Source organism: Pogona vitticeps, chromosome 2, assembly GCF_051106095.1.
Source record: "Pogona vitticeps strain Pit_001003342236 chromosome 2, PviZW2.1, whole genome shotgun sequence".
In the NCBI taxonomy this organism is placed as follows: Eukaryota; Metazoa; Chordata; class Lepidosauria; order Squamata; family Agamidae; genus Pogona; species Pogona vitticeps.
In genome coordinates this window covers 12,697,377-12,711,145 of record NC_135784.1, presented here as the reverse complement: position 1 = coordinate 12,711,145, position 13,769 = coordinate 12,697,377, and the positions used below count along the sequence as shown (strand labels likewise).

The window sequence follows — 13,769 nt, the reverse complement described above, 5'->3', positions numbered from 1 at the left end:
GTGGAGAGTTCTGACTAAATACAATCCACCTGGAGCAGAAACTGGCAAGCCACTCCACTGTCTTTGCCAAGAAAACCCCATGATCGGAAACAAAAGGCTAAAAGATATGACACTGGAAGATGGGCCCCTCAGGTCAGAAGGTGTCCAACACGTTACTGAGGAAGAGCGGAGGACAAGTACAAGTAGCTCCAGAGCTAATGAAGTGGTTGGGCCAAAGCCGAAAGGACGCTCAGTAGGGGACGCGCCTGAAAGGGAAAGGAAAGTCCGATGCTAGAAAGAAAAATACTGCATAGGAACCTGGAATGTAAGATCTATGAACCTTGGGAAGCTGGAGGTGGTCAAACAGGAGATATCAAAAATAAACATTGACATACTGGGCGTCAGTGAACTAAAATGGAGGGGAATGGGCGAATTCAATTCAGACGATTATCATGTCTACTATTGTGGGCAAGAATCCCATAGAAGAAATGGAGTAGCCCTCGTAATCAACAAAAGAGTGGGAAAAGCTGTAATGGGATATAATCTCAAAAATTACAGAATGATTTCAATACAAATCCAAGGCAGACCTTTCAACATCACTGTCATCCAAGTTTATGCACCAACCACCAATGCTGAGGAGACTGAAATTGACCAATTCTATGAAGACTTACAACACCTTCTAGAACTGACCCCAAAGAAAGATGTTCTTCTCATTCTAGGGAACTGGAATGCTAAAGTAGGGAGTTGAGAGGTAAAAGGAACAACAGGGAAGTTTGGCCTTGGAGTTCAAAACGAAGCAGGGCAAAGGCTAATAGAATTTTGTCAAGAGAACAAGCTGGTCATCACAAATACTCTTTTCCAACAACACAAGAGGCATCACTAGATGGGCAATATTGAAATCAGATTATGTTTTCTGCAGCCAAAGATGGAAAAGCTCTATACAGTCAGCAAAAACAAGACCTGAAGCCGATTGTGGCTCTGATTATCAGCTTCTTGTAGCAAAATTCAAACTTACACAGAAGAAAATAGGAAAAACCATTGGGCTAGTCAGGTACAATCTAAACCGAATCCCTTTTAAATACACAGTGGAAGTGAAGAACAGATTTAAGGAACTAGATTTGGTGGACAGAGTGCCTGAAGAACTATGGATGAAGAGAAGGGAAACTAAAGGCAAGGGAGATAGGGAAAGTTAAAGAATATTGAATGCGGACTTCCAAAGAATAGCAAGGAGAGACAAGAGGGCCTTCTTAAATGAACAATGCGAAGATATAGAGGAAAATAATAGAAAGGGAGAAACCAGAGATCTGTTAAAGAAAATTGGAGATCTTAAAGGAACATTTCGTGCAAAGATGGACATAATAAAGGACAAAAATGGTAGGGACCTTACAAAAGCAGAAGACATCAAGAAGAGGTGGCAAGAATATACAGAGGAATTATACCAGAAAAATCTAGATTTAGATGCCCCGGACAACTCAGATAGTGTAGCTGCTGACCTTGAGCCAGACATCCTGGAGAGTGAAGTCAAGTGGGCCTTAGAAAGCCTGGCTAACAAAAAGGACAGTGGAGGTGATGGCATTCTAGTTGAACTATTTAAAATCTTAAAAGATGACACTGTTAATGTGCTACACTCAACATGCCAGAAAGTCTGGAAAACTCAGCAGTGGCCAGAGGATTAGAAAAGATCAGTCTACATCCCAATCCCAAAGAAGGGCAGTGCCAAAGAATGCTCACCCAAGAACTTAGAATAATGACAGAATCACATGGATGCATGTGCCAAACAACATAGTGTACATCAAAGTGATAATTGTTACTGGAGTGAAGTACAGAGGTGGGAAGTGTTTGGGCAAGAGTTTCTGAATCGTTTGTTTACTCCTTACAGGGCTGATATTACTGACCAAGGTAGCCTTTTTACCTGGAGCTGGTATCATATTTGGTATTCAGTGATGACACCACTGTGGGCAGAGGAGGGAGAGGGTTGGGGACTAGTTCAGTACAAAAGGACTCATACCCACCACGAGTGGGGCAAGGGGTGAATTAAGTATAGGGGTAATATATGGGGTGTGGTTTATCTAATGTATCTTCTCTTCTTTTTCTTCTTCTCATTTTAGATGGTTCATAGAGACAAAATTACTCCGTATTTAACAAGATGCATAGTTCACCTCTTCTTGCGTTACTGAACTTTCCCCTTTACATACTGTAGGCATTCAGATATCCTTAAAGGTCCAAGCTTCAAATGCCCCAAATTTTGGCCAAAACACTGAAGATGGTGTGAGGCTTTCCTTACTTATTTTATTTATTTATTTAATGTATACCCCTCCCATCTAGACCGAAGTCTACTTTGGGCAGCTAACAGCAATCCAGATATAATAACACTATGCAATAAAACATCAGCATTAATATAATTGAAGATGGCAAGAAATAAATTAATTGATGATGAGATGGAAGGCCTGCCTAAAGAGCCAGGTCTTCAGTTTGTTCTTAAAAACACCTGGTGAGGGAGTCAGACAAATTTCTGAGGGCAGACTCTTCCAGAGACAAGGGTCCACTGCTGAGAAGGCCCAGTTTCTTGTTCTTTCTCTCCAGGCCTCCCTCGGCATCAGGACCCTCACCCGCCCGTCTTGACTAGAATGAGTGATTCGGGCAGATCTTGGTGGGAGCAGGTGATCCACTAGATATTGAGACCCTAAACTGTTTAGACTATAAATCAATGCGGAAACGAACGGGCAGACCGCTACACAGTTGTTTCACAATTCAGTAGAGGTTTATGGTATTTTAAATCACACATTGATCCTGAACCTTATCAGACAATACCAACGCAGGAACTAGGGACACCTTCATGGGACCACTGAGAAAACAAAGCAAAAAAACAAACCAAAAATACAATGTATTCACGAAGGATTTCACTGCCGGGATCTGATCGTTGTTGTGGGTTTTTCGGGCTCTTTGGCTCTGTTCTGAAGGTTGTTTCGCCAGTCTCTGTGGCTGGCATCTTCAGAGGACAGCACTCTGTGCTCTGGTGTAGTTTGCTTGGGAGTTGAGAATTTACTGTATAACGAATTTATGGCTGTGAGATCGGCTTTTTTCCTTTTAGATGGGTGATTTGTGTGTCTTGTTCTGGGTGTATTGTTGTGATAAGGAGAAGAGATTATCTGTCACTGTGATTGGGTCCTACTCCTGTCCTCTGAAGATGCCGGCCACAGAGACCAGTGAAACGTCAGGAAGAACAACCTTCAGAACATGGCCAAAGAGCCTGAAAAAAACACAAGAACCATCAAAAATAAAATAAAATACAGCCCCTCTGCGAGATGCTTTTGGGTGGGCGAGTGTGGTTTGGGATTAACCTGTCAAGATATTCGTAATGGAGCAGATCACTATATTGTAAATTAAAGTCTTGAACATATGAAATGTACCCATTTAAGTAAAATATGTAAGGCTATGTCAAGAGCCAGCATACACCTGTTGCAGGTTAACAGGCAAAGTTTGAGGCTGGAGTTGCCTCAGGCAGGTGTTGCTGATTACAGAGGCTTTTTCTCTGTATAAAGGAAGCTCTGTAGGAGCATTACTTTGCTGCTCTGGGAAAGGAGCAGACAGGTATAAGAGTGGTCATATTCTACTGGGTTGTCAAAAGGGGTGTCAAAATATTTGTAATGGACCGACAGAGATGGGGTAGCCAATCAGCCACAATAGGGTCAAAGGGGGGGGGGAGTGATGGGCCCGACCTCCCTTCTCCCCAGCAGACTCTCCTCCTCTTCGCCTCTCTGCCTCCCTTTCACATCTTTTCCAATCCTCTGGAGATCCATAGCTCACTTCTTCAAAATGTTATTCTGCAACACATCTCTCTCTCTCTCTCTCTCTCTCTCTCTCTCTCTGTGTGTGTGTGTGTGTGTGTGTGTGTGTGTGTGAGAGAGAGAGAGAGAGAGAGAGAGAGAGAGAGAGAGAGAGAGAGAGAGAGAGAGAGAGAGAGAGAGAGAGAGAGAGAGAACATAGGGAACATATGGGAACATAGCATATATGGAGGTCCAGAGGTTGCTCCTTCATGGATTGCTGCCTTGTCGCGGCGAAGTGGCTTGAGTAATTCAGAGAAACTATGGGCTATGCTGTGCAGGGACACCCAAGACGGACAGGTCATAGTGGAGAGTTCTGACTAAACGCAATCCACCTGGAGCAGGAACTGGCAAGCCACTCCAGTATCTTTGCCAAGAAAACCCCATGATCAGAAACAAAAGAATAAAAGGTATGACGCTGGAAGATGGGACCCTCAGGTCGGAAGGCATCCAACATGCTACTGAGGAAGAGCGGAGGACAAGTAGCTCCAGAGCTAATGAAGTGGTTGGGCCAAAGCCGAAAGGACGCTCAGCTGTGGACGTGCCTCTAAGTGAAAGGAAAGTCTGATGTTGCAAAGAAGAATACTGCATAGGAACCTGGAATGTAAGATCTATGAACCTTGGTAAGCTGGATGTGATCAAACAGGAGATGGCAAGAATAAACATTGACATCCTCGGCGTCAGTGAACTAAAATGGACAGGAATGGGTGAATTCAATTCAGATGATTATCATGTCTACTATTGTGGGCAAGTATCCCATAGAAGAAATGAAGTAGCCCTCATAGTCAACAAAAGAGTGGGAAAAGCTGCAATGGGATATAATCTCAAAAATGATAGAATGATGTCAATACAAATCCAAGGCAGACCTTTCAACATCACAATAATCCAAGTTTATGCACCAACCACCAATGCTGAGGAGACTGAAATTGACCAATTCTATGAAGACACCTTCTAGAACTGTCACCAAAGAAAGATGTTCTTCTCATTCTAGGGGATTGGAATGCTAAAGTAGGGAGTCAAGAGATAAAAGGAACAACAGGGAAGTTTGGCCTTGGAGTTCAAAACGAAGCAGGGCAAAGGCTAATAGAGTTTTGTCAAGAGAACAAGCTGGTCATCACAAACACTCTTTTCCAACAACACAAGAGGCGACTCTACACATGGACATAACCAGATGGGCAATACCGTAATCAGATTGATTATATTCTCTGCAGCCAAAGATGGAGAAGCTCTATACAGTCAGCAAAAACAAGACCTGGAGCTGATTGCGGCTCTGATCATCAGCTTCTCATAGCAAAATTTAAGCTTAAAGAGAGTAGGAAAAACCACTGGGCTAGTCAGGTATAAACTAAACCAGTGGTTCTTAACCTTTTTGAAAGAAATGCCCCCTTGAGCCATTGAGGAAGTTATCATCGCCCCCCCTCCCCGCGGTGATGATATGTTATTTATGTATTTATTTATGTATTTATTTATGTATTTATTTATTTATTTATTCATTTATTTATTCATTTAAGATGTATTTATTTATGTATTTATTTATTTATTTATTTATTCATTTAAGACACTTGAATCCAATGACCCCTGAAAACAATATTCAATTCCAAGAAAATGAAATGCCCCCAAAAAGTAACATTTAATGATTTAGTTGCAAGTGAATTTTAAGACTCAAAAAGAAATATTAAAAGGGCATAAAAACAAACCGCAATGCAGGAAATAAAAATTTCAAGACGAAAACTCTGAAACTAAATTAAGATTGGAGGAAAATATATATTCATGCACATTGTAAAAAGGCTGCAGCCATCTTCACAGGTTTGGCTTGCTCCAGCGCCCCCCTACCGCCCCCTTCTGCTCCAGCGCCCCCTTGCTGCCCCTTTTCGTTCTACCGCCCCCCTTAAAAATGAAATCGCCCCCTGGGGGGCATTATCGCCCACGTTAAGAACCACTGATCTAAACCAAATCCCTTATGAATATACAGTGGAAGTGAAGAACAGATTTAAGGAACTTGATTTGATGGACAGAGTGCCTGAAGAACTTTGGATAGAGGCTCGTAACATTGTACAGGAGGCAGCAACAAAAACCATCCCAATGAAAAGGAAATGCACGAAAGCAAAGTGGCTGTCCAACGAGGCCTTAGAAATAGCAGAGAAGAGAAGGGAAACAAAACGCAAGGGAGACAGGGAAAGTTACAGAAAATTGAATGCAGACTTCCAAAGAATAGCAAGGAGAGACAAGAGGGCCTTCTTAAACGAACTATACAAAGAAGTAGAGGAAAATAATAGAAAAGGAATAACCAGAGATCTGTTCAAGAAAATTGGAGATATTAAAGGAACATTTTGTACAAAGATGAACATGATAAAGGACAAAAATGGAAAAGACCTCACAGAAGCAGAAGACATCAAGAAGAGGTGGCAAGAATACACAGAGGAACTATACCAGAAAGATTTGGATATCCTGGACAACCCAGATAGTGTGGCTGCTGACCTTGAGCCAGACATCCTGGAGAGTGAAGTCAAGTGGGCCTTAGAAAACTTGTCTAACAACAAGGCCAGTGGAGGTGATGGCATTCCTGATGAACTATTTAAAATCTTAAAAGATGACGCTGATAAGGTGCTACATTCAATATGCCAGCAAGTTTGGAAAACTCAACAGTGGCCAGAGGATTGGAAAAGATCAGTCTATATCCCAATGCCAAAGAAGGACAGTGCCAAAGAATGCTCCAACTACCGTACAGTTGCACTTATTTCACACGCTAGCAAGGTTATGCTCAAAATCCTCCAAGGTAGGCTTCAACAGTAATTGAACTGAGATCTCCCAGAAATGCAAGCTGGATTTCGAAGGGGCAGAGGAACTCAAGACCAAATTGCTAACATGCGCTGGATTATGGAGAAAGCCAGAGAGTTCCAGAAAAACATCTACTTCTGCTTCATTGACTATGCAAAAGCCTTTGACTGTGTGGACTACAGCAAACTATGTCCAGGCCTTAAAGAAATGGGGGGTGCCTGACCACCTTATCTATCTCCTGAGAAACCTATACTTGGGACAGGAAGCAATAGTTAGAACTGGATATGGAAACACTGATTGGTTCAAAATTGTGAAAGGAGTACGACAAGGCTGTATATTGTCTCCCAGCTTATTTAACTTATATGCAGAATACATCATGTGAAAGGCTGGACTGGATTAATCCCAAAGTGGAATTAAGATTGCCGGAAGAAATATCAACAATCTCAGATATGCAGATGATACCACTCTGATGGCAGAAAGTGAGGAGGAATTAAAGAATCTTGTAATGAGGGTGAAAGAGGAGAGCGCAAAAAATGGTCTGAAGCTCAACATCAAAAAAACTAAGATCATGGCCACTGGTTCCATCACCTCCTGGCAAATAGAAGGGGAAGATATGGAGGTAGTGAAAGATTTTACTTTCTTGGGCTCCATGATCACTGCAGATGGTGACAGCCTTCTTCTTGGGAGGAAAGCGATGACAAACCTTGACAGCATCTTAAAAAGCAGAGACATTACCTTGCTAACAAAAGTCAGAATAGTCAAAGCTATGGTTTTTCCTGTAGTGATGTACGGAAGTGACAGGTAGACCATAAAGAAAGCTGACCGCCGAAAAATTGATGCCTTTGAATTGTGGTGCTGGAGGAGACTCTTGAGAGTCCCCTGGACTGCAAGGAGAACAAACCGATCCATTCTAAAGGAAATCAAGCCTGAGTGCTCACTGGAAGGATGGATCCTGAAGCTGAGGCTCCAATACTTTGGCTATCTCATGAGAAGAGAGGACTCCCTGGAAAAGACCCTGATGTTAGGAAAGTGTGAGGGCAAGAGGAGAAGGGGACGACAGAGGATGAGATGGTTGGATAGTGTCATCGAAGCAACCAACACGAATTTGGCCCAGCTCCGGGAGGCAGTGGAAGACAGGACGGCCTGGCGTGCTCTGGTCCATGGGGTCACGAAGAGTCGGACACGACTAAACGACTAAACAACAAATAAAATGCAAAGAAAACCATACCCCAAAACACCACCACTTTGCACATGTTCAGAGAAACGGTGTGATGTAGTAGATGGAGTACCAGACTGGAAATCAGGAGACCTGGATTCAAATCCCTGCTGGTCCAAGAAAACTGAGAGGAAAGTGTGTGTGTGCAAGGCTACTTAAGCCACCTCTTGAAATCTCAATTACCTTGCAAATGTTAGAGGGATCTGGGATTCGCTTCTTTGTTTTTGGTCCTTTGTTTTTGGACATCAACCCAGTCTCGCTTCTTCCTAGGAGAAAAGAAAAATAGAAAAGATCAGCTTGGAGGCTTTATGTGTAAAGCAAATAAAAAATATTTACTTGCAGGATGTGCCTTCCTCATGTTTATATTGAATGGGGCGCCATCCCCAACTCTCTCCCTTCTTCAGGCAGCAGAAGAAGAGCAACAGAAAGGCAGTCGACTAAGAAAGAAACGGATGGACAGATGGAAGGAAGGAGCATCTGCTGGGCTCGGAGATAAAAGTTCCCCCCTTTCCATTGAGGAGGGGGAAACAGCAGGGAACCAGAGAGCAACAGGACATGCTTCCCATGGACACAGGCGATGAAAGCAGCAAGAAACAAAAGTGTATTTTCCCCACTATTGATTTAAAATATTTTTACTCCATCTTTCTCCTTTAAAAGGTGCCAAAGCGGCTTACGTACATCATTAAAAGGCATTAAAATGAATCAAACCAAAGCTACCCTAAGAATGGTAAACAAAACCAACATCTAAAAAACGCCAGAGCCCGTCCGATGGATGGAGCGGACTGAGGGTGGGGACCCTTCGTTATTTCGGTCCCTTCGGGGATCCCAAGCCAGGGGGCATCTCCAAAGGCGCCCCTCAGCCTCCGTGCCCTCTCCATTTTTTTGTTGTGGGGTTGCCGACCCAGGGCGGGCCGAGTTCAGGTCTCAAGACATTTCCAACCCCAAAACCTTGCTTCAAATTCGGTCTTCCTTTTGTGCTCACTCCAAACCTCCCAGGGGCTTGGAAAGGCGGCAACTGAGGGTGGGGGGGTGTCTTGGTGTTGGTTCCCCTGCAGGAAAGCCAAGCCTTTCACCATCACTTGGTCTGGAACGGACACTTCAGAGCCATTCACTCTGCAAAAGACCCCCCAAGAGAGGGAAACTCCCCAGAAGGAGAGGCCGGGTTGCCTTCCGGTCCTTCTTTCCTCCTGCCCTCCATGTGGAAGGACAGGAACTCCTTCGGCCTCTTTCCAAAGCCCCTTTTTGCTCCACCCCATGGAGAGCCAAGAATTGGAGGCAGGAGGGGGAATCCCTAAGAAAAAGTAGTGAGGGGACGGGTATTTGCACAGCCAACGGCCCTGAATGGTGCCTTTCAGGACCTAAAGTCCAGAACCGTTTTGGCCCTGCGGGAAGAAGGACGACGTCCGACGAGACAATGTCCCTTCCAGCCTCCGCTGGAGAAAGATCCCAGGGAGGAAAAGTGCGCCTCTTTCTCTATCTTTTTCCGGCTTGTCTCCTGCCTGCTTTTTGGGGGAAAGACGGTCTGTATTCACACAAGCGACACAACAAGGAAACTGCCAAGCCGGGTGTTGATGGAGGGTGGTGTCGTCATCCCCATCCTCCTGCAGTTGATCCTCAGCTCAGGATCTGGTCTTGAGAGGGATCGGGTTAGCCCTCCTCTCTGCCAGATCATCCAGGAAAAGACAAACACAAACACACCCAGAAGCACCCACCGTGTGTGCCAAAGAGCAAGAGGTCCGGCTGACGTCCCCCCCAGCACAGGAAACAGGCAGGGAGGACCCCCCTCCCTTGCCAGCCCCACTTCTCCTGCCCGCCGCCTCCCAAGTCGCCAGGGCTCCCCCTCCCCCCTTTTCCTCTCCAGCCTCACGGGGGGGGGTGAGGGACTTTGTCCCTTGGTGACAGGGAGGGCCCCCCCGGAGGGCCCCCCCTTCATCAGAGGGAGGTGGGGGGAGGGAGAGGGAAGAAGAAGGCCCGTTCCTTTCTTTCTCCCCGAGTTCCTTTCTTTCCCCTCCACCCTTTGAATTCCCCTCCTGCTTCCGGAGGAGACACAGAGGGAAGAACTGCCTTGCACGAAGGTCGTGGAGCGCAAACCACCACGGGGCACCCTCGGCCATGCCCGGAGAAGCCTCCCCCCCCCCACCCGAGACTGGAGAGGAAGACTGGCCATTTCAAACCCCACCGAAATAGAGACAAAGGGAGGAAAAATGCCTTACAAGCAGGTCGAGCACCGGAAATCACAACAGGGCACCATCAGCAATACGGGGAGAAGCAGCCCCCCCTCCCCCGAGACTGGCGGGGAGCTCAAACCACCCCCCCCTTGCAAATCTCTGCCCCCTCATCTGCCCCCCCCTCCAGCGCCCACCTCCGTCCAGGTCCCGATCCGGGAGGCGCCCCAAAAGCCCCGCTTCTCTCCTCCAGGCGCCTTTCTTGGGCCGAAGGGGAAGAGGCAGGCGCTGCAGGATCCCCGCTTCCGGTTCCCCTTCGAAGAGCATCAAGGGGAGGAGCCCTTCGTACGCCTTCCTAGCTCTAGGTTCCTCCCCTTCCCCCTCCTGCACGAATGGTGGCGGGGGAGAGGTGGGTGGGAGGCAGCTCACCTGGAGAAGGCAGGCGCACGGGGTGTGTGTGTGTGTCTCACTTCCGCCCCCACCCAGGGCCACGCGCCTTGCCTGCCCCGTCGTGGCTTTCAGATGCCCAAGGGACGCCTCGAGGTTTCTTTTCAAGGCCCTTTGAACCGCTTCCCCTCCCCCACACCCCGTCCCCTGAGGGCGTCTTTTGACTTATAAAACACACAAAAACACACAAACCAGAAATGGTCTCTCCGACCAGCGTTGGAATCCCCTTCCCCTTCGTTCCTTCTCAACCATTTTGACTGGACCTTTTTCCTTTAACAGAACCCCTGCCTCCCTTTTTTTGCTTGACATGATTATTCCCCAGGCAGGGCTGTTATTGCTTTCTCTCGTTGTGTAAACGTTCCCATGTGTTTCACTTCCCCCTTTCTTGTCATGCTTCCCAGGTTTATTTTCAGAATTCCAAGAATGAGTCACTCATCAGCTCTTACAAATCTTTTAAAAGCTGCATTTAATGGGTGGGAATATCATTTCGCCACTGGTGAATATAAGCAGTGCAGGTTTGAAAATACTGGGGAATGTGGTTCTGCCTGCCTGCCTGCCTGTCTATATTATTATTATTATTGTTGTTGTTGTTGTTGTTGTTGTTGTTGTTGTTGTTGTTGTTGTTGTTGTTGTTGTTGTTGTTGTTGTTGTTTGTTATTGTTATTGTTATTGTTATTGTTATTGTTATTGTTATTGTTGTATTTATACCCTGCCTATCTAGTCATTTCAACCACTCTAGGCGGCTTACAACATGAAGGATAACAAGTTCAAGAAAAATTTATAACAATTAATTAATTAAATGATTCTGCAAGATGGGAAAAATACAAAATAAATCAAATAAAGAGAAAAAGAAAAGGAAAGAGGACAGGAATTAACTGGGAAGGAAGGCCTACCTATACATCCATGTTTTAGTTGGTTCTTAAAAGTACCCAGCGAGGGTGCAGCGCGAATCTCCGGAGGTAGGCTATTCCAGAGGCGAGGAGCCACCACCGAGAAGGCCCGGTTTCTAGTTCTTTCCTTCCGGGCCTCCCTCGCTGTCAGGCTCCTCAGCCTCACCTCCTGGCTCGCGCAGGTGACACAGGTAGAACTAGTTGGGAGTAAGCGTTCCTCCAAGTATCAAGGTCCTAAACCGTTTAGGGCTTTATATGTAAACATTAACACTTTGAAGTCAATGTGGAAACGGATGGGCAGCCAGTGCAGTATGGCCAGAGTAGGAGAGGTATGTTGGTATTTTCTCACTCCAGTAAGGAGTCTGGCCACCGCATTATGCACCACTTGAAGTTTCCGCATCAGCTTCAAAGGAAGCCCCACGTAGAGTGCGTTACAGTAGTCTAATCTAGAAATTACGAGCACATGTACTAAGGAAGTGAGTGCCCCGGTGTCTAGGTAAGGTCGCAGCCGGGCAATCCGCCAAAGGTGGAAAAAGACGGTGCGGACTACCGTTTCCATGGTGAGCATCGGGTCCAGGTGTACCCCCAGGCTGCAGACCCCACTCTTTGCGGCCAGGGCCACCACCTCAAACATGAGGATGTTTCCCAGCAGCGCTGGAGGGACAGGATGGCATCACCTGCAGTTGGTGAAAAGGAAATGTAGAGCTGGGTGTCATCAGCATATTGATGACACAATGTTCCACACCCCCTGATGACCCCACCCAGCAGCCTCATATAGATGTTAAACAGCATTGGAGAGATGATCGACCCCTGTGGAACCCCACAATCGAGACTCCACGGGGCCGAAATACTCTCCCCAAGCTGCACTCTCTGGGGGCGGTCCTCCAAGAAGGAACGGAACCGAGCCAGAGCCAAGCCACCAATACCCAACTCAGAGAGCCTCCCCAGGAGGATACCATGGTCAACGGTATCGAAGGCCGCTGAGATGTTGAGGAGGACCAACAGAGATATTTTACCCCTGTCGGCCTCCCTCAACAAGTCATTGTACAGGGTGACCAATGGTGATAGGTGTAGAACAAGAGCTGCCAGTTCGGCAGGAAGATATAAATACCGGCGGGCGAAGGCTGAGTTGTGGAAAAGGAAGAGAGAGCTGGAGAGGTTGCGTGAATATGAGAGGATCAAGACGCAAGAATTGTTAAGGATTTTCCCCACTTGAGAGTGGGAGGACTGCTCCGTCATCCCTTCCCAAGACAGAAAGAGGAAGTGAACATTGAACCTCTGGAGTGGTCAGTGGTCGTGTTTCCTAGGAATCAGGGCAGATGACGACGAGTGATTCGGCCAGATGCAAGGCATAACACTTCGCCGCTAGAAGGTGACTGGGCAAGGCTCGAGTTAAGCTTTCTAGACCCGTTTCCCACTAATGTTGATCCGTTGACTGTTAATAAACCTGAAGTTGTTAAAGTAAAAAAGATGACCCCTCTCCTCCTCCCCGCCTTAGATGAGGAACCGCCTCCCTTAGATAGTGATCCCATTCACAGCCACCCAGTCATCCAGCCAGTTTCCCCCAAAATTGAAGGGAAACAAGAGAAAAGTAATGAGTGGCAGTAACACGAAACAGGTAGTTATGTTCCCTTTCTGATACAATGAATTACGCAGAGTTACTATAAGGAGCCTTCAGAGGATGTGGCGGTGGGAAGGGAGCACCTTTTTGCAATAAGTAAGTAAGTAAGCAAGTAAATAAATAAATAGCTTTCCTACGCATGTCCCTCTATAAAATATCTTCATAATCAAAAGAGTGTTCCTTTATAAAACACACAAAAACACACAAACCAGAAATGGTCTCTCCGACCAGCGTTGGAATCCCCTTCCCCTTCGTTCCTTCTCAACCATTTTGACTGGACCTTTTTCCTTTATCAGAACCCCTGCCTCCCTTTTTTTGCTTGACATGATTATTCCCCAGGCAGGGATGTTATTGCTTTCACTCCTTGTTGTGTAAACATTTCTCTGTGTTTCACTTCCCCTTTTCTTGTCATGCTTCCCAGGTTTATTTTCAGAATTCCAAGAATGAGTCACTAATCATCTCTTACAGATCTTTTTTAAAAACTGCATTTAGTGGGTGGGAATATCATTTCGCCCCTGGTAAATATAAGCAGAGCAGTTTGAAAATAGAGGGGAATGTGGGTCCATCTACCTACCTACCTACCTACCTACCTACCTACCTACCTACCTACCTACCTACCTACCTACCTACCTACCTACCTACCTACCTACCTACCTACCTACCTACCTACCTACCTACCTACCTACCTACCTACCTACCTACCTAATCTATCTATTTTTTATCTTAATTAACCCACTTCATGGGTTAATTAATCCCCTTCATGGATTGCTGCCTTGTCGTGGCGAAGGGGCTTGAGTAACTCAGAAAAGCTATGGGCTATGCCGTGCAGGGACACCCAAGACGGACAGG

At 46.1% G+C, this 13,769-nt stretch overlaps 1 protein-coding gene across 1 annotated transcript in view; it reads right to left on the bottom strand.

Annotated features, from left to right (window-relative positions):
• LOC140703857 (uncharacterized) overlaps positions 1 to 10,321 on the bottom strand; it is a 47,416-nt gene extending 37,095 nt beyond the window's left edge. Inside the window, 1 exon segment of the mRNA XM_078387984.1 lies at positions 10,160 to 10,321. Coding sequence (XP_078244110.1) covers positions 10,160 to 10,289 — 130 coding nt within the window. The 5' untranslated portion in view covers positions 10,290 to 10,321.
• Positions 10,322 to 13,769: the final 3,448 nt, after the last annotated feature.